General features: G+C 38.4%; 1 protein-coding gene across 1 annotated transcript in view; it reads right to left on the bottom strand.

Annotated features, from left to right (window-relative positions):
- Positions 1-21,555, bottom strand: part of LOC134863889 (C-Jun-amino-terminal kinase-interacting protein 1-like) — a 44,673-nt gene that overhangs the window by 15,593 nt on the left and 7,525 nt on the right. The window contains 2 exon segments of the mRNA XM_063882647.1: positions 3,735-3,992; positions 14,837-14,948. Coding sequence (XP_063738717.1) covers positions 3,735-3,992; positions 14,837-14,948 — 370 coding nt within the window.

Below are 21,555 nucleotides of genomic sequence, written 5' to 3'. Positions count from 1 at the left end.
TGTGAAGCAAAGGTTTGCTTGACCAGAGCGATAAAAAGATCATTGCTCAGGGCAGTGAGCCAGATATAATGTCAGTGTGTGTGTGTGTGTGTGTGTGTGTGTGTGTGTGTGTGTGTGTGTGTGTGTGTGTGTGTGTGTGTGTGTGTGTGTGTGTGTGTGTGTGTGTGTGTGTGTGTTATTACACATGGAAGTGACTCTGCCAACATATGACTCAGTGAACTAAGTTTGATATCTAGGAGTTAAATGTGGTTTATTTATAACGACGATTCATCATGTTCCCAGAACTAAGAAATTAAATCTGTGAGAATGTTTTGATTAGAAAGAATGAGGGACAAATCAAATGCTACTTCTGATAAAGTACAAACAAATGTTTATTGGGTAGTGTTTGTGTTAATTGACAGAAGTCTAAGCCACTCAGTTTGGATGGTGGTTTCCTGCACCATTATACCTCAGCTAAACCCTTTGTCCAAATTTAGATTTGCCATCTGCAGTAACTGGAAGGAGGGAATTAATGAGGAACCGTGACTATCATTCCCTTACCTTAGCTGTGTTAATCATTTTGTTTTGAGAGGCAGATAGCGCTTTAAACATATATAATATATATAAAGTGTTTCACCATTTTGCTTAAACTGTCTTTGTCCATAATGCTGAACTGGGCTGGAGTGCAGTAGGTATAGGTTAACCATCCAAATCACAGTATGTTAACATAAGGCGTGTGCCATAGACAGGTGAAAGATTAGAGTCGGACTTGGATTAGGGCGGAGGAATCCCTCCTGAGAAGGATGTCTGATCTTTTCTTCTGTCTGAATGATGTTACTCAAACAGCTTCAGAGGAGTCCATCTGTGAAATAAAACCTGGCTTTGTTTCAGCAAAGGGCTATTTATACTGCACATATGTCTTCTTCAATTTGAAAACATTGTGCATTTCAATTGCATTTTTTATACTTTTGTTGATCTTCTTTTGGTGCCTGGATGCACATACCTACCAACTCCTTAAACAAAATGTTCTATTTTCATGATAGTTTGTGGTTTCATTAGATTTTCATTTTGTAAGATTATTGTTTTTAAAAATATTGCTTTTCTGAAAGCTGCTTCTCCTTGACCACAGGGGTCTGCCACTTTCTGCCAAATGATGCAGAGGTAATTGTATATTTTTGCATTTTTACAGATCCACTGACCTGGAAACAGTCACCAAGTGTGCGCTGTCTCTCTAACTGTTCTTACAGTACTCTGTATGTGAAAAACTGCTTAGACATCAACAACACTCATCCATCTGATCTAATTTTAATTGTGTCTGCACTGCCTGACTAAAGCTTTCACTGTCAGCCTGAGCTGCTAAAGCTGTTGTCTATTTCAACTATAGGTGAAGAGAAAAAATAAAGAATGTATCTCTTTTTATCTTTTTCTGCACTTTATGCCCCTTGCCATTTGGGTTGGTATAAAGCATTCTTCTCCCTTCAACATACCTGATGAAGATTGAAATATCAATGTAGGTAGAGTGGCTAAGCTAACAAAATGCTAATGACAAACAAATAGGCTTAACATTACTCCTTTTAAGGACACTCTGAAGTTGTTCTCGGATTATTGGGAACATTGTTGCATTGTACAGCAGTGGTACAAAGAAACGTGTGTTATCCATTGAACTCCCGAAACTAAACACATTTCTTTTATCACAACTGTCCTTATTTTATACAAAATCAACACGGTAATGTATGATAGACCACATTCTTAACTGCTAGCCGGTTACAATTCCTTAGCTGCAAAATGCCCATCAAGGTTTGGCTTGTCTAAAGCTTGAACTTTTGAGCAATAAATAAAAGCTAATGATTTATAGATAGAGGTGTCAACACATGCAATCCAAGTAAACAGATACATCCTGAGAGTAGCAGACAATATCATCTGCTAAATATGGCTAACTTACACTAGAAGCATTAAAGTCCAGAAATCAAAATGACCCCAAATTCTGCATATGTTTTATGTTACTTGATGTCTTCATGGTTCATGCACAGGGCACTTCAGACATTTAACAGTGAAATATTTCATGTCAGGTTTTGTTTCCTAGCTGCTGCATGAGGAGGGTTAATAATGTCCCAAGAGACAGGAAGACTTCCCAAGAAGAAAGAAATGTTGCAGAGCAATTATTTCCTTTATACTTTCTAGTCCTGACAGCTTAAACACACACACACACACACACACACACACACACACACACACACACACATACACACAAACACACACACACACACAGACACACACACACACACACACACACACACACACACACACACACACACACACACACACACACACACACACACACACACACACACACACACAATGGCACAACAGCAAGAACAGTGGGCTTGTTCCTCACGGAAACTGAGCAAAGGGTAAAGAGTAGACAAATATAGAGCCGGTTGGTTGATCATGTTGACAGCCTGTACCATGGGGGTGTGTGTGTGTCTGTATGTAAGAGTCACATAGGCAAACTCGCTTTATATTACTCTATGCATTACATAATCCTATCAGCTTGCATGCAGATGCATCAACAGAATCTGGTCACGTTAGGTACATGTGATGTGAAAGGGGTTACTCACACTGATAACCTTGCAGAGCTTGTAGGCGTATTTTAGAGTATAGTTTTACTAGTGTGTACTAGTAGTGTTTTACTTTATTCTAACTTCTCTCCATTGCTCTTGCATTCATCTGTTGGAAATATAAATCCTAATGTTGCTATGTCTCTTTGTGTTTGCTAACCTCCCAGGGATAACAGCTAACTGACAGCTCATATTACTGTTGCAATCTCAGCAATACATTGGTGATTCCAAAATCCTCAGAGCCAGTATAAGTAGGGTAGAGTTTTTGTGATGAATTTCTTTAAACATATTTCAAAATGATTCAGTTTAGTCTTTTAAGGATTTGATTTATTTGTTATTATCACCCTGCATATTAAGGTGTCATCAGAAAAAGACTTGTGTGTCATTCTTGAGAGCAGTAGATATGATATTATTTTGTCAAGTTTAGAGGAAAGAATAGTGATCTACACACGCAATCACACACAAAGTAATATGTCTATTTTTTCCAGACAGTGGTGGATAGGCACACATGAGATCTACTGACATTGATCAACACTTGGGCCACATACCTAAACTGTCACGCATACTCATCTTGAAACCTTTAACACTAACCCTAAGCCTATGTACTCATGTTTGCACATCCATATTTTGCTAAGGACCCTTATTGATAATGTGCACTCTGTAGCTCCTAATATTAAGTTAAACATAATTCTAACCTTAAGCTGAGTAATACTAGTCAGCCCTTTAAAAAACAAAATGTCTTCCCCTTAGAGGTTTAAAGCTATGTTTTGGTCCTCACAAAGATTGAAGTACAAGTGCAGACACACAGTCACGAGCTCGAGCAGCATTCAAACACAAACAGAGACGGGCACCGAGGAAAAAACATCTCTGTGTCACGACAATTGAGGCTATTGTTTAGTCCAGTGAACACATCCTGTCAGAAAAACAATTGTAGTGTATCCAATAGTGATGTCACAAAGGCTTCATATTTACATTTCTAAATGTCATTTCATATTTGAGTTGAGGAAGAAAACCCAGACAGGCAAGACACACAGACAGAAAGAAAAAAAAGGAGAAAATGAAAATCACTGAAAGTGTGTGTGTGTAGGTGTGTTGTGTGTGTGTATGTGTATATGTATGTGTATATGTGTAATCTACCTGTGTGCGCGGTACAATCGGGAAGAGGTTAAGGGTCGTGGGTCTCTTGGGGCGGTAGGTATCCATGGTAACAGGTGCTGCAGGGTCCTTGATGATAGGCGGGGGTGCGATGGCAGACGCCTTCGTGGACTCTATGTCACTGCGGTAACCGTCAGCACCGTCGATAAGTTCCAAATGCAGCATCTCTGCCTGGAACTGGCCGACAGCACCCAGCTCTGCCCTCCCTGACATGCTATTGGTTCCTCGCCTCACACGGCCCTGCAGGGATTGGAGGAAACATTCTGTCAGTCAAGGCAGAGGAAGCGTGAGCGAGAGAGGCATACAGAGGGAGGGAGGGAGAGAGAGAGAGTGTGGATGGGATGAGGAGATTGAGCCGGCCAATTAGAGGCTACACTGTCTTCAGTCAGTAACACTTTCTTTGCCAACACTGAGCTCCTAAGAGCAGAAAGAAAAGGATGACTATTCCCAGCATCAGCTTCTCCACATCACAGTTTTTAACTTCACTAGTTAAGTGTAAATGAAATATATTTTCTCTTTTGCTCTTTTTTTAAGAAGACTGCTGTTAAATTCAGTGTGGCTCAAGTTCTCCCCTTGCCAGTTAATCCCATTGTGTTCATGTTAGCCTTCTTTTGGCGTGTGTACTTTTTCACCAGTAGTGACTGACGTATCTAGTCCATTGACTTCATTTTAACCACAAAAACTGTGGTGGCCGTGTGGTTCCAAAGAAATATTTGATAACAAAATGCTTGTCCTGTAGAAGAAGAGGCAAAGAGGAAGAGTGATACATGATTTATTTCAGTAAATAACTAAACCTGTTAACCTATTAGTAAGTTATTTTACTCCTTTATCATAGCACTGAGATTGGAGTTTGTAGTAAAATTAGTAGTATTATTACGGTTGTGTCTTGCTTTGAACAGTAAACAAGCTGATAGCGTTAGCCATGTTGCTAACAATACTGTATATGAACAAGAAAATAAATCTCCTTATACTTTTGAAAATATGTTATCACTGTCTCAGTTGCAGATTTAGTTGGAAGCCCTCAGAAAAACAAGAAGTATTCTGGTAGTCTATATGAGAGCAGCAACAACAATAATACCAGTTGAAAACACTAGTGTGGAAAAATTGTAGCTGATATTTCTGTAAAATTACTCCAACCAACCTGTAGAACATTGTCGATTATTCTGGTCCATATATTTTGGTCTGCAAAATTGGTCTGTAATGTTGATCCAGACTGAAATATCTCAACGATAGTTAATAGATAGCGACGCCATTTTGACATTCATGGTCTACAGAACATGAATACTACTGACTTAGATGACCCCTTCAGTTTGATACAACACCGCCTCAAGATTAGTATTTGTGGTTCAGTAGGAATGCATTTTGAAAACTACTGCATAGATTAGCATGACATTTGGCACATGCTGTACTATATATTCATGATCCCTAGAGGATACTTTTGAAGTGATATTGTTGCTCATCAGAGATTTCTTGTAATACCACAGCAGGACACATTTTTAGAAGATTTTTAATATATTAACAATTGGAAAAAAGTGTGTGCAGGAAATGTTAGCGCCAGAAGGAGGTCAGATACAAATACATTTGTCCCTATGCCCAAATTATTTATGATTAATGATCTTCCCATTTGCCTATGCTGCACATTTAGTGGAGGACTAATTAACAAATTAGCATGCTGAATACAAATTAAGCAAATGTAGTACTGTACGGTAAACTGTCTGCTTGCTATATATCAGCATGTTAGCATGTTCATGTGAGCATTTAGCTTAAAGCACAGCTGTGCCTTCTGTCAGTACAGCCTCACAGAGCATAGCTCAGGACTCAGTCTTTTTCTGCTCTTTATTTCCATCTAAGATGAAACTGCCCATTCCAAATCCAGCCTACAAAGCTCTGCTAGGCTCTATTGTTTTTCATTATTCCACAAGGGGCAATGGCCAAATCCCAAAGAAATCAGAACAGTTGTTTCCTTCTATGATGAGATTCACTTTGAACGTCTTCTACATTGCTGCTGAAATCAAAGCAATGACAAGCACAAGTGTCATCTAGTAGACAGTTAGTCCGAGGGCACTGGGACAGCACAGTCTGCTTCTCTTACCATTATTATCTGCACACGCACACACAGAGAGAGAGAGAGAGAGAGAGAGAGAGAGAGAGAGAGAGAGAGAGAGAGAGAGAGAGAGAGAGAGAGAGAGAGAGAGAGAGAGAGAGAGAGAGAGAGAGAGCGAGAGAGAGCGAGAGAGAGCGAGAGAGAGCGAGAGAGAGAGAGAGAGAGAGAGAGAGCACATGGTACTGGGCAGCACCTCCTGTTGTTGGTAGATGTGTGATGAAGTGATGAAGTGATGTAGATGCCTTGACAAGTCAGTCTTAAGCCTATTACAGTCCTTATCGACCTCTTTGATCATGGCGTAAACATAGGGGTACAGTAATGCTCACACACAAGGCAAAAAACAAAAGGCTTAAGCTGTAAACGTAATACAAGGTACAACACAAGCAGAAAGTTAACTTAAATGCAATTGGACCACTCTATTTTCCCAATCAATTAACAGTGTTTTTTCTCACTTGATAATGGAATAGTTGAATTAATCATACTGGTTTTTATATTAGTAAAGTACGAATTGGCATGTGATGATCTAAAATAAAAAACTATGTAAAAAGTAAATCAAAAGAAAACCAACACCATACTTCTGTACCAGAGCTGATCCAGAGACAGGAGGATAACAATGTAACGGTTGTTTTAATACTCAACCACCATGGTAACAACATTAACCACACTATGGACTGTTAAAGGAAAGACGATCAGTTATAGAAAACTGTGAGATAAACTGAACTCAACCCATAGTTTACATTCATTTATTAAACAGAAATAATTTCCTGAGTAATAATCATTTTTCGGGAACAAAGCCAAAGTATGTAGAGACCTTGGTGAATGAGTGTATTATGAAGGTTATGAATGCCTTTTCCTTTCAAAAGAAGGAGAACAGGTATTAGTATTGACTTCAAGCACATTTGTATGCAGAGAAACCCTGAACCCATCAATTCAGCAGTATCTCTCAAGAGAGAGAGAGGCTTTTCAATTTGGGCTAAAATGGTAGGTGTTTGTGCAGTTGCATTTCTATTCATGGCCCCTTTAATTGGGAGTCTTTTAGCTTTAATACAAATACAATAATGTCTGTTTCCAAATGTTTGTCCAAATTTGGCACGCAGATGTTGCTTTCTTTTTTAACAGACATTGTTGTCCAGCACATTGTATTCATAATTCAGTTGTTTAACCCTGAGATGGTTGTCGGTCAGAGGGACATTTAAAACCCAAGAGCAAGGTGTAAATAATGGTAGCAAAAACCCATATGCTTATTTAAAATTAAATATATGGTAGAAAGATATTTCATATATTATTGAATATATGAAATATTGATACAGATATTTCTGTCTGTCTGTCCGTCAGTAATTACAGAGCAGCCACTCCCTTGCCATTATTTAGTGTTCTTTTTTTCACTCCTGTTTCCATCTGTTCACCTTTTCACCTGCTGAAGAGCGATCGAATGCAGTGGGATCTTCTCTTCCTCTAATGTTCCATGACCTCAAAATATCACAGGCCCCTTTAAGAGAGCCCCATCCCCTGTTGCTAGGAGACAAGGGGTTCAGTGACGTTTAGGAGGCTGAGGAGCTGCAGCTGCCCTTAAGCTGCTCTGATGCTCGACTCTGGTGCAATCAGAGGACTATTAAGGGGGAAACACTCACCAACATGCCAAATATAACAAGATAATGTAATCTAATGCAATAATAACACTGAAAAGGGCAGCTTCTGTCTCAGTGGCAAAAAAGTGGAGCTTATAATATCGATATAAACAACAATAAATAAATACTGTGACATGCACTACTTTGACATTTTGTGTATCATAGCTAAATCATAAAAAAAGTCAGACTTTGTAAAGGATTGTAATCAATTTAGTATATTTAAATTAAAATACATCTTATCATAAAAACTTTTGTTTTTCTTTCAAATAAATAACTTTAAAAGTCAACTGTAGACATTTTAAAATTACATCTAAATGCCTGTCCATTCAACATAGTTGAAGCAATGAAATTGTTTTAATAAGCCCTATGTATTAAACTGCAGACAGGCAGTTGCGAAAAGTTAGTGTCTAGCTGGTGAAGCAAGGAAAAACATTTAGTAGGTAGAGCTATATATTTTCACAGGAGTTTGTGGAGAACAAAGTGGAGTCAAAACATGACTTTAATAAATCAACTGGACACAAATACTAGTCAATATGAATGCTTGTGTTTTTTAAGTGTTAATCTATAACCATTACAATACTATCAAAATGGTTTTGACTTGTTCCACTGCCTTTCAATAGGCACACGTTTTTTCAATGAAATTGTCAGCAGTTTCAAATGAAGTCTTACTGACCACTACAAAGACAAAAATCCCTACTGCACTACAAACATGTAAACAATGGATTATATTGCTGCTTATCAAACTGATCGCTCCCAGTAAACAAAGTGTTGGTGTCCACTGAAAGGCATGAATATCAGTATACTATACACAGGCGCAGAGACACACAGGGCTCCTCTGGTTTCTGTTTGTGTTGATGATGGATCTGACTCTGCTGTTACCATGAGTGGATGACATGACGTGAGCAGTACCCATGGGGGCAGCGGGTGTGCGCGCCAACTGTATTGCATGTATTTTCAGCTCTGACACATGGCGTAGGTGAGAGAAACACTGTTGCCATGGAAATAGGTCTTCTTCTCCTCTTGTTAGTGTTGTGCTGGCCTCTCTCTATCTCACTCTGCTTGTGTAGCTCCTCTCCTTATCTGGGTTAATGAGATCTGTGCCTACAGATGAATATTGATGTAGCAATGTTGATAGTTCCTTAAATACGTATCCTTAAAACACTTAAATGAAATCAATCCTCTACATTTGCACAAAGGATTTAGAAACAACATTCCCATCATTATTAAATGAAAGTCTTATAAATAAAAATATCATCTGTAGAAATATTGATATAAAAGAATATAAAAAAGATGAACATACACAAAAAGACTCCTCGCATTTGGCATCCGTGTCCAAAATAAAATTAATGATAAGATGTACCGACCATACTTTCTACATGCTTTTACGCCTTTTTTCCAGACAAAAAATCAATAATTTTTAAAATATGTTTACATAAATGCATTTATACTTTACATGTCTTTATATTGTGGGCTATCAATAACAAAATGATTCTATGTTTACATTTCCCTGTCACGTGACTAAATAATAGACTACCTATAAAAAAAAGCCGGGAACCACAGTAAATAATGCAAAACAACTGTAAACATTGGGGTACAAAGGATTGTAATTACTTGATGTATTAGATTTCAACAAGTCAACAATAGAGTCAAAAGGTCTTGCTGTATTTCATAATTTAATAATGTGAAGAACATAGCTTGATTTGTTTTGGTTTTGTTATTTCTGTAGAACTCAATGTGATAATAGGAGGCAGCCTAGACAAAATAACTACAAGTGTATCTGTAAGTAGCTACAACGTAGTGGTTATGTATGGGTTTCTACAGTCACTTAATGTTATTGCCCATTCTTTACGACCCCGCCCTGACATATGACTTTTTCAGCCATTTGATCATGACAAATGGCTGCTAATCAAATCTGTTCACCCCTGCACACATGAATGGAAGCACTCTCCTCCACAGTGGTTTGGATAATGCATGTTGTCATGTCATGTCTCTGAGGAACATCGAATCTCTTTAATGCTTTGTTCTGGACTTCAGCTGCTACGCATTAGCGCTTTAAATGACCATGTGCAGATACATTTGGGAAATCCATATCTTTCTCTCTGTTTTGAGATTCTATGAACAAAACACTGAGCCTGTCCAACCAGGAATTGAACTATGAAGCTAAAGCCCCTTTAGTTCATTCATATTTGTGTACCCACCAGATCTGAGGCGCTGCAAAGGTTCATTTAGACTAAACAATAAAACAGCTGCTTTGCTGAGAACAGAAAATCCTACTTTTCTTCCAATCTTTCTTCTTTTTCTATTTATTGTTGTATTACTTTGATGTTTTATTAGAGGAGGAACATTTGAGTCGGTAAAAAATGCCAGAAAAATGTACAGCATTACTTTTGTTTTAATAAATATCAAAAGAAGTTTCGATCTATACCTTTGATCGACACTACTGGCAACAGTTATTGCTTATTTTGTGAATTAATCCTGTAATCAAACTATTTGTTCATTATAGGTTTGTGTTTGACCAGCCAGTGGAATTTACCACTGCTGTCACTGCCCATGTAGTTCCTTGAATTAAGGAAAGAAGTGCTCGCCACTAATAATGGATATTAGTCAACCTTTCGACGACTGAAGATTTGACAGTTCCTGGTCTTTGGGAAGAGTGTATTGTGCACTATTGTGGAAAAGGTTTATCAGAAGAACAGGAAAAGGGAAAATCTTGGAAAAAAAACTGACTGAGGATAATCGTCTTGGATCTAAATGTTGTCTTTTTGGTATCTTTGAAATCATTTCAAATCATTCCTTATTTTTCAAGGATTAGGCCAGGATTAATACTATGGATAAATGGGGGTTCATATTTCCGGATAAATATTTTCATTGTTGAAAAAGGCCACAATTTGCGACCACTAATAAACCAGGTGACACGTATTAAAGTGACAGCGGCGAAACGATGACGACTTTTATTCATAGTTTTACATACTACTGTATAACACTCCTTCAAAAGGAAATTGCTAATGTGATCGGACCCAAGTTCAAACTGCAGCCCTATAATAAACACTATGTTGGTTAGGAAATGCCCACAACTCCATAAAAAGCCCTGGACACACCCACACACACAAACACACACACCAGCTGAGACAAACCACGCCTGTCTGGGGAGAGTGAAGCTCCTAAAATGTGAGCGTCTATTATTAATGTATCCTGGAATTCCCCTGGGTAATGAGCTCAGTGATGATGTCACCACTCTGTGCGTTTGTATTCATATAAAGAGGGCTCTGCATAAAGTGCTCACAACCCCCTACCCCCTCCCCTCTAGATGTCCTGCAGCTGAACCGCCTGCTCATGCATTTATAAAGTGGTTGGTCTGCTAACAAACAGTGTGTAACTTTGAATGGGAGGCAAGGATAAAGCTGTCTCAACTCCATATCAAATATAACAGAAGGAGAAAGAGCTTCAGTATTCTTTTATTTTCCACTTCTAAAAACTCTGGGGGTAATGCAGGTCCTGCAAGAATAAGTAAAAAGAATTCAAACAAAAGCAACACTCACATAAATACAGTCAAACTGATGAATGTTAGTCCAATATTAACTTTTCTTGTAGCTTCTAACTCCCAGGAAAGATTTTGAAATATTTAGAAGCAGGTGTTCCGGTTTTGTTATACATGAGTTTACTAGAGCTTGTTAGCTGAAAAAAAATCCCTACGGTTTAATGTGGCTGTTTCAAATGACCTGTAAGACTAAAATATGCGTAAAGCTTCAGAGTGGCTGTAGATCTGCAAGTGCGACTTCATGTGGCAGGGATTCTTATGTAAGGCTTGGTTAAGCATAACAAAAACAAATGAAAATAGCAGCGATTCAGAAAATAAACACTGATGTAATTTGTTGTGTCTTTTGTTTTAACCAACAAGCGCCTCCATCTGGTGGGATTAAATGCTTATGAAACAGTCATTGAGATTATTCTGCGATTGACTTTAAGCATTATGTTCAACATTTTTTTGCAGCCAGCGTTTCTTGAGCCAATTGGAGACTCAATGTGAGTCTTTAAATATCTTTGCGTCATTGTATCTTTCAGACTATTGTGTCACCAAACACCTCTGTCATTGTGGCCGTGACCTTCAGGAATATCCTGTAGATTTTCCATCCTCCACCAGCTGGCTTGTCTTCACCACCGAGGTGAAACTGTCTGTCCGTCTATTATGTTTATCTAATGTTTGTGGGGCAATGAGACTAAAGATGCCAAGCGGGTCTGATGCAAGTTTAAATGTTGAAAATCAAGACTTCCAGTGTGAATATAAGCTTTCTGGTATCCTTGGAGGAAGTTTCCCCTGCTTCGGTGGGCAATCATAACAAAAAATCAATGGATCAATTAATTGATTGTGGTTTTTCTTCATGTTAAAACCATTCCCCTCAAGTACATTTCATTATCAGTCTTTGATAAGTTTTTTTAATATATGCATATTCAATGATGAAGGTGATTGCTCTGCCGAGAAGGTGACTGGCTGCAATCTGCCATATCTCCAGGACCCTGCGGAGGGGAGGAAAGATTGTGGCCGACCCCTCCCATCCTGGAAACAAAAGTATTCGACCTGCTCCCTGCTGGCAGGAGGCTGCAGTCCTTCAGGACTTCCTGCCACAAGAACAGTTTCTTCTCATCTGCTACCGTTCTCATCAACAAGGCCAGCAACCCCCCACTTACACAAACTCTTAACCCCTTCATAAACACTATGCATTACATTCCTGCACATCACATGAACGAATGTTGTTCTTTTACATTTTTAAAATCTTGCATTAACCCTGTATAGTTTGCACATTTGTGTCAAAGCTTTTTAAATATATGTACAGCTCTCCACTTGACATCCTAATACTGCTAATTTCTCATTGTATTTTCAAAGTATTTAGTTATGTTATACTAAACTCATTTTTGGTACATTTAGATTTCCTGTAAATATTTCTCTAAACTTTTAATCAGTTTTTTAAATAGTTTAATAATTTTTATATTTTTGGTCCTTTTCTTAAAATGTATATTGTGTTAATATATGCACCATACACATCAAAGCAAATGACTTGTAAGTGTAAACCTACTTGGTGATAACCATTTCTGGTTCAATGTCAAAATTGCCTCCATTAAAACACCAACTGCTGTTTACAAACTTGCGTGTTAATAGCTGAATGAATGCAAATTCAGTCATACAGTAGTAATGGCATAACACTAAGATATTCTCAAGATATCTTCATTTGATGAACAGACACAATAATACAATCAAATTGACAGATTGATGGGAAGGGGGGGGGGGGGGTACGTTATTGAGATCAACCAGCAGAGACTGCTCTTTCCCTACAAAATTAGGCTACAGAAAACCCTAAACTGAACTGTTCCATATACGAGCTTTTGATACCCTGAAGCCAATAAGTTAGTGTAATTTCTGAGAAACTCATGACATGTGTGGTTTGTTGTTGTTGATGTCAGCAGTGTCTCATGTTTGCCAGTAACGGAGCCATTCTGGACTCTTTTATTCCCCTGCAGGTGGATGAGTAATCTATTTAAATGCACATACAATGTTTACCCCCTGCAGAGATCTCCCACATCCAGTAGTCTAGGCTATAATTACCTCTCTTGATAGGAAGACGAAGCGAAGCAAAGAAAGACAGGTACATGGATCTTAAACCTACGTATATATCCGGCACTCACAAAAAGCTTTTCCTCATCTGTCACGTTACTGCATTACTAAAACAATCAAATACCAGTAAAAAATCTCTCATCTGTTCGTATAAATGACACTGAAAAAAACCCCTCAACCTTCCTGTTGCCTTGGTTACTGTAGCAGAGCTGAATGGAGGCAGAGGAGGTGATGAAGGTTTCACTGGTAACAGAGCCGGAGAGATCTGACAGAATAATAAATGTACCTCTGCTTATTTTCTCCCTCTGTACCTCTCCACATCCCCCCTCTCATATAGTAGCACTTCAGCGCTCCAGTTTTCATTAATGGCACACTTATTTCCATGCCGATAAAGAAGTGGGTGCTAGTGGGCCTAAAACTATCTTCACCCTAAAAAGGAAATTCTCCACTTCAGCCAAATTTCAGAGGACTTGAGCAGTTCAAAGTGAATTATTCAGATGACCAGGATGTAGCAGGGCAATCGCATGTGATCAGACTCAAGGTTTTAACTGAGCGGATCTGTCATCATGATCAGGACTCTCTGCCTCTGGGCTCTTTCCTCTGCTGGCAGGAAGCTGAAAGTAGCAGCTGTTCAGCACTGAATGCCACATACAATTTTATAAAATGAGCATGAGAATATAAGGTGGATCATTTAGGAATGTATTGTTGAGCAATGTATTTTAACTATTAACAAATGGGATAAAATGGTTTAATTAGTATTTAAAACTATGCTCTACAGTTACAATGTGTTTATTTTTTTACTTATAGGAGCTTATGTGCATAATCAGCTGCTGCTCCTTACCAATAATTAAGGGTTTGATCATTTTGTTTATGAAAGGAGTTATTTTGACTGTGTCCAGCAGATGTAAAACCCCTTCAAGAGCACTAATAAGATTTAGTATTATATTTCACAAACCCTATATTAATCTTAGCTTCCCATGACATGAGTCAAGACAAGCACCAACTTTGTGCTGCCATGATTTTGAGCTAAGATGCCAAACCTTGCAGCAGTACAGCCTGCAGTTTGCACATCTTGGATTTTACACCTTGCTGCTGCACTCAACAATCAATGTTTGTAAGTCATGTTTCCTAAATCAACCAATAATCACTTCAACATTATAGCAACATCTTGGCAAGGCCACTACAGCATGTTTGAATAATAGTGAAATTGGCTTACCAGATTTATGAATAGGCAGATTGCAACACTGGCACTTTCTCCCACCTAGTTCTCTTTGACGATCTAAGCTAACACCTATGTGATACCGGAAAACGTTTAAAGAATGAGTTGCCATGCTTGGAGGCCTCCAAGTTGTCATCTCCTGATGCGGTAACTCAGATCTCAACTATCCAGCATGCTATTAACTACTGATGAACTAGAAGTGCAGCAGTGTCTAATATTACTGGTGGTTTTTACTACTGTGAGGTGGGTATTTGGATGAGGAGTGGCGAAGATCAATCCAGAAACACTTACTAAAAACACTTTACTCAACCCACAGCTCTAACTGAATACTATTGCCCAATCAAAGCAGCAGGCAATTTTGAGAAGTCGCTGATTTGAAACAGTTTCCTCTCTTCTGCCTAGAATTGATGAAGTTGGAAGTCTAAATAACCATTTCTAATAGGGGGTATAGTTACATGATTGCTTGAAAAGTGAAGCTTATTTAATAAAACCTGGTGAGAAATATCTGTTATTGAGGCAGCTTACCTTGATATCCGGGCCATTGCAGTTTAGGCTCATCCCGCGCTCGTCTGTGATCTCTGTAATCTCCGACAGGTCGTCATCTTCAAATTCATCCAGGCTGATGTCATGGGTCAACCTGGTTGAAGGCGGAAGATTATGGTGAGAAGGGGAAGGGAGAGAGATGAGGAAAAAGAATCAATGTTAATCCCTCAGCACTCGTTTAAAGCCACAGAATATCTTAAAATCTTATTTTGAACGCATCATCTTTCTGAAAGGGTGGCTGCTCCAAGCCAAATGTCACATCAAACAAATAAAGGGGTCCCAAGCTCTGGTAATAATGGTCAACATATAACTGTAGCCAACAAAATAGATTTCCTGGGATAAAGACATTTATGTATAAGATAAATATTCACTATATAACTGCATGATGAATGTCATAATTTGAATTAAATTTAAAAAGAACTAAATACAAAATGTAATGCTGTCTGTTCATCAGTAGTAAAGTTAGTAAATATGCACACGTCTGCTTACAGTTATTTATAGTGTTAAACCATTTATCAAATGTTCATATTTGCTCTGTATTTGCTAATATTTCCATCTGTTTGTATATGAAAGCACGTAAATAAAGGAGGGTATTATTCTGAGCCACTGGCAGCCTTTGTGCATCACAAGCAGAAAGCAGTGGTATATCCCTGGTCAGTGACAACAACAGATATCTGACTGGAGAGGGGGAGGTGATGGAACGCCTGTATAATGGCTGCTGCTTCAGCATTAGCAGCCTGGATAAAGCTAAACACCTGCAGTGATGAGAAGCTGAATTAGAGTACTAGTGGGAAATGCATCTTCACAGATGGCAGCTCAATCCATAAGCTTACTGTGACAAAAAGTTATAACAGGATCCAGGGCAGACTAAACACACCTTCACTTGATGGCAAAATCAAAACATTTCTCAGTTGATTTTCCAAGACACAGAGTTCAAAATTAGAGTTCAATTTAAATGTCTGTGTGTTGACAGAACTAACAGCAACATTACCAATATATAATACAACACCACTAAAAGATGTAGCAAGTAATGGTAGCAGCCACTGAATGCAGTACATGGAATAAATAAATACATAAACATATTGCTGATTCTAATAAATTATTAAAACATCAAAAGTTGTCCAATCTCTCAAAATAAAAAATGCCGCATTCAGCAATCTTTATAGCTCCTCCAAGAATGTGGAATAAAGTTTATTTTTTGATGTGATAATAGGTAGCTCCGGGAGTTAACTTAGAATCCAAAATCAAAAAGGATCATCCTCTGGGAAGCATGATTGTACTTATTAAGTTAAAAAGGGGCATAACTTGGTTTGTTATTTGTGAAAATGTTGGCATAACACTGTCTGTAAATACAAAACTTTGTGCAATATAATAATAATTACCATGGTGTAAATCTGCTAGTTTATTTACTTATTGTGTTATTAATTACGTGTACTTAGCAATTATTTTTCTCACGTTTTCTGCAGTATCTGCTTTTGTTATCATGAACATTTCCCTGTTGTCGGACAAACAAAGGATTTCTGATTCTGATTGCATTTTTGCAAGACAATTGGCAAGTGTAACCAACCAAACACTTTTACAGTTGGTGAATCTTAAAGCGTTTTGGTTACACTGGGAACAAGGAATATCTACTGTAAATGTCATGGCAACAAGGCCTGTTGTTGAAATTTGTGACAAACTGATGGAACATAGAGGAACAAAAGACAGCGATAACACCAAGGACCTCAATATGAGTAAACCCTTGTCAAAGCAGAACAATCCTCCCAGCATATCGGCAGTTCTTTCTATCAAGCACACATGGAGGCACACAACTTCTTAAATTACCGCATCCAAATTCATGTGCACATTGAAATGTGTTTTACAGGGAAGAACATGAGGGTTTGCAACTGCAGCAACCCTGAACATCATTCCAGTGTATACTGTCCTGATGTCCGTAGCAAGATTCAATTAGCTTTCAGTAAACAATGCCTTGCTTTTGCCCATCTGTAATTATGTCCGCCTGTTATCTCTTTAGCCTACAGCCTCCTGGGCGTAACAGACAGAGTAAGAGAGCAGGAAAATGTTATTAGAGGGATGAAGAGAAGATGTCAGTGATCACAAGGAGCTTAAAATCAAGCTGTCAGAGAAACCTGATGAACTTGGGAAGCTGTGATCCTCCTGTTGTTGCATGAAGCTAATGTCATTTCTGGCTACATCAACACTGCTGCTGTCTCATGTTGCAGAATTCTGCACAGCTGTGGCCTTCTTTAGCACTCAAATTTCGGAATATGGGTGTGGGAGTTAAGTAGCCTGGGTAGAAGCATCTGTTTACGTCTATAATGAGGCCCTAAAGGAGGCAGGAAAGAAGGGCTGAAGGATGGAGAAAAATAAAGTAGAGCAGTCCATCGGTATGGAATAAATGATCTCAAATGGGAATACGCAGGATAGAAAGAGAAGGAACAGAGAAAGAAAGATATAAGAAATCTGCATCAGAGGATCATGCACCTTCATGGGACAAGTATGTATGTGACAAACAAGCAGCATCACTGAGCATTTAGGTTTCAAGTGACCAAATAAAGCACAGAACAAAGCACATCCGAATGCTGAAAAGAGATTTTTTAAAAATCAAATGTTTTGAAAAAAAGGGTTAAAGTTCTAAAACAAAAGCCCATTCAATTGTGTCAGTCTGCTTTACAGTGATTGAAACTGTCATTTACAAATTTATCATCATCATGCCGTAATGAAAGAGCCTTAAAACTAGCCGTTGGGAACATAAACCCATCAAGACTGAAAATTGTCAGGAGGAGAGAAGCAGGCGGGACCCAAAAGCAGGAAGGACACAGGGTTTAACAGAAAATACCTTTATTTCAAGGCCAAATTGATCAGAACTCTCTTCCAAAGGAACATATCCAAATTTGACGAGGATCTAACAACAACTGAAGGACAAACAGAACTTAAATACTAGGACAGTGATCACAAAGACAGGACACAGGTGGGGAGGGAGGAAAAACACAGGAGCCCCAGGTGAACACAATCAGGTAATCAAACAGGAGGGGAACACAGAGACAGGAAGTAGAAGCAGAAATAACGAGGGGAATGCACACTTTTCAAAATAAAACCCAGACAAACAGACAAATCGTGACAGAAAATAGTGCAAAACAAATAAATGTTTCTCTCCTGATTGAGAAAGTATAGTTAATCTTCTTTTTAGAATATTGTATTTTGGACTAATTCATTTTTGGTTCCTACCTTTGTATTGGATCTGGTGATAGGAACAATATATAATGATAACTGAAGCATTTACAGACAGAGTCATATGGTTCTATTCTAGTTTCACAATTTACCGTAACTAAACCTTTGCAAATAATTGTACTTATTGTATTGTAAAAATATAAGTAAATAGACTTTAATATTCAAGCACCCTGAATCAGTTCCATCAAAATGTGTCTAGCTTATATTGCTTTAGGACAGCTAACATGATCAGCTCTGAGTAACTAACTGTGGCTTTACATTCCAAAGCAGGAAAAGCACAGGTGAAATTAATAATATTAACGACGGCTGCTTTCCATTAAGGTGAGCCAGTAACTGCTCCTGTACTGTGGATACACACTCACTTGCACGGCTTACCTAATGGAAGGGAGCCATCGTTAATGTAATTAATTTCACCTGTGCTTCTGTTTTGACAGGCAAAAATGTGTGCTTTGCAAAGAATACATTTTATAAGCTTTGGTTTGGGGACACTGCAACGCATTTAAATAACAAACAAAACATTGGCTTATCAGTTTACTATAAATGTAATTTATTACAACACAGACAAATGCTTGGGAGAGAAACCAAATCAATATGGTCCTGAGTATGCCCCTTATCAGCATCACTTACAGGAAGAAGGATAGAAAAGTGGAGGAGAGGAAGGAAATGAAACGACAGAAAAAGATTGAATGCCAATCAGAGAGCAGACCAGCCATAAGCATCACCCTTTGTATGGATGGTTTTGACCTATAATTCTCGCTTTACAAGGACAAAAGGAAGAGTCCATAGAGTGGTGAACAAGAGGTGAGAGGAAGATATCCTGACTTTAGATCAAACCCAGAGGAAAGTACAAATAGAGGCAGAGGACAGTGAGAGGAAGGAGAGAGTCATGGCGACACGGAGGGAGGAGGAAATTAAATGCCGGGAGATAAACCACCTGGACAAGACAGGGTGACCCCTTTGCTGCACTGAATTGTGGGTAAGGAGGGATGCAGACACCAGGAAAAAAAACACACATCAAGGTTCAGGCGTTACAGGGTGGGTAGTGTGTACAATGCAGAGCACGCTCTCATTAAACAAGCTGCAAAGACACATCACAGTGAGCCACCTGAAACAGTCTTTGGTAGTTTTGTTTTAAATGATAAAAGAGATCCTCTGAGCATTTGATCTATCACTTTTTTAATAGTTCAAACACATTTTAGTTTGCTTTTTTACATTGGTGGAATACATTTAATTCCTGACACCACTTGTTAATTAACCTACATGTGACGAATGATGAATTTGTAAGTTTACGTCCCCATCATAGCAAAAACACCTGTTTCCTATTCATTTCTATTTGATTTACATAAAAAGAAAAGGAAAGAAAGAAACCTAACCACAAAAGGCCTGTTCAACTTCTTCATTCTGCAAATCTCTCATTTCTTCATACAGTTGTCAGCTTGCATTGCCAAAAGTGCAGCCACAAGGACATGATCCATTGCCTGCCTGCCACTTACAACAATGTAATTGAGTTTAAAGAGAATCCAGCCAACACAGAAGCACTGCAGCTGTGGACGGTTATAAAACTGTGTGGGCAGTCTCATTATATGTAAGATCCCACCGGTATATCCCCAATACACTCAGTTGCTATACTTTATCTGCTACACCTATATCTAAAAATAAAAACAATTTACAGTCCAACAGAAAATCTAACTCATAAAAGGTAATACTTATTTAGTTTTAGTTGCTGCAGTTTAGGACCGGTGTAGATTTGACTGAACGGTCATTTTGGAAGATGTAGTTTGTGTTGCTGTTTGCACTATACCGAGTGCTTTTCATTTTATTACTGTCCTCACTGATCAAATAGGGATAGACAACATATACTGTTATGAATCACTCAAGGAGCATTTGTACCACTGCAATGGTGTCCTCTAAAAATGCTCATGGTCCACTTTTACAATTAATGTGGGTATTTTTGCATTGATTTTTGATAGTAGATAGTAAGATACTCATCCCTCTTTCGCATATCCCAATAACTACCAAATATTTGAGCACATCCAGAACCCTAAATATTGTGTTAGTCTCCTTTGGGATTGTTTTCTGTAAAATGTATTTCCCTTCGTCTCACTCATAGATCAATGCAGGCTGACTCAGCAGACTGGCTGGGCTGTCCAGGTCAGAGATCCCTGTCCCACATCTACTATGTCATCATCACTGAATGTGAGACGCAGCATATCCTTTGAACCATAGTAAAAACAGACTGACACCAATATCATCACTGGGACACTGTTGCCTCGAAGGACCCGGACTACAATCCTGGCACATCTTACTTATAGGCTTATAGGGTTATAGCTTCTTAAAAAGACACAGACATTTTTCATAATAAATCCTTACACTATTTATTTGCTCTGCCGACAATGTTATAGCTGAAGCTTAGTTGCTGCTGATTATTTTCACAAGCATTCACTTTATTTCCAATTCCGCATGGATGTTTGGGCATTGGAATGATTTCAGGTAAATATTAAAAACTCAATGCTGACTTGGATTTTAACAAAAATATTAACTGCAACCTAAGCATAACCATAAAATAGGTATTCATGCTTAAGTTGCCAATAATTAATAACATCCATCAGCTGGGTTTGGAAAGGACTTGAGAAAAGATACACGCTCTGTGCTCAGCTCTTGGTTTCCGTACATAGCCCCAATGTGGAAACTAAAAAGGGTGTAATTTTCTATTTCTACATGTGATAAACGACACGTTCAGTACAGCTTGTAGTTTCACTGCTGTTTAAGGAAACGTGTATTGAAATGCAGAAGGCATGTGTTTTCAAGTCCTGACAACAGTAAAAACCAATGACCAATGCCAAAGCCACTGCAGACGAACTTGAGATTTTGATTTCCAATTATTACTCAGTACCAGGAAATCCAAGTGAAGACCCTGAATATCTCCTAATATGTGGATTTTATTTCAATAAGATGTCAATGACTCATTCAATAATTTAGCTTCTACCATTTAGTGATTGTAAGCATGCATGATTTCTTCCCTCTTCTGTAGTATAACTAACAGTAGATATAATTATGAATTGGGGAAATTGAGAAAAGGTCCCTTCAGAAATGTGACGCAGACATGATATTTGTGTGGAAAAATTACAACATGAAGGCAACTACACTGTAGGATGGACGTTGCAGTTTGTTTGACTGAGGATTTGGGATAAACTCGTTATTCAGACAGTGGGAGGTGACAAGCTTCCTACTGGCTTGTTTCTGTCTCCCCGGCCTGTCTCTCTGCGTGTGTTAATGAAGGACAGCATGACCTCCTCACGCTTAGGCCGTGAGGGCCCCGGCCAGCTCATTAGTCTTTATTTGAATCCACCTATGATACATTAGTGCTGTATTCATCTACTGCATGTTGACTCCAGTTTTCTGTTCACATGTAGCATGCAAGGTCAAATAAAGGGTCATCATATGTATTAACAGAGTTTAACCCCCCCAAA

This window comes from Eleginops maclovinus, chromosome 4, assembly GCF_036324505.1.
Source record: "Eleginops maclovinus isolate JMC-PN-2008 ecotype Puerto Natales chromosome 4, JC_Emac_rtc_rv5, whole genome shotgun sequence".
Classification (NCBI taxonomy): domain Eukaryota; kingdom Metazoa; phylum Chordata; class Actinopteri; order Perciformes; family Eleginopidae; genus Eleginops; species Eleginops maclovinus.
This window is presented reverse-complemented; position numbering and strand designations above follow the sequence as displayed.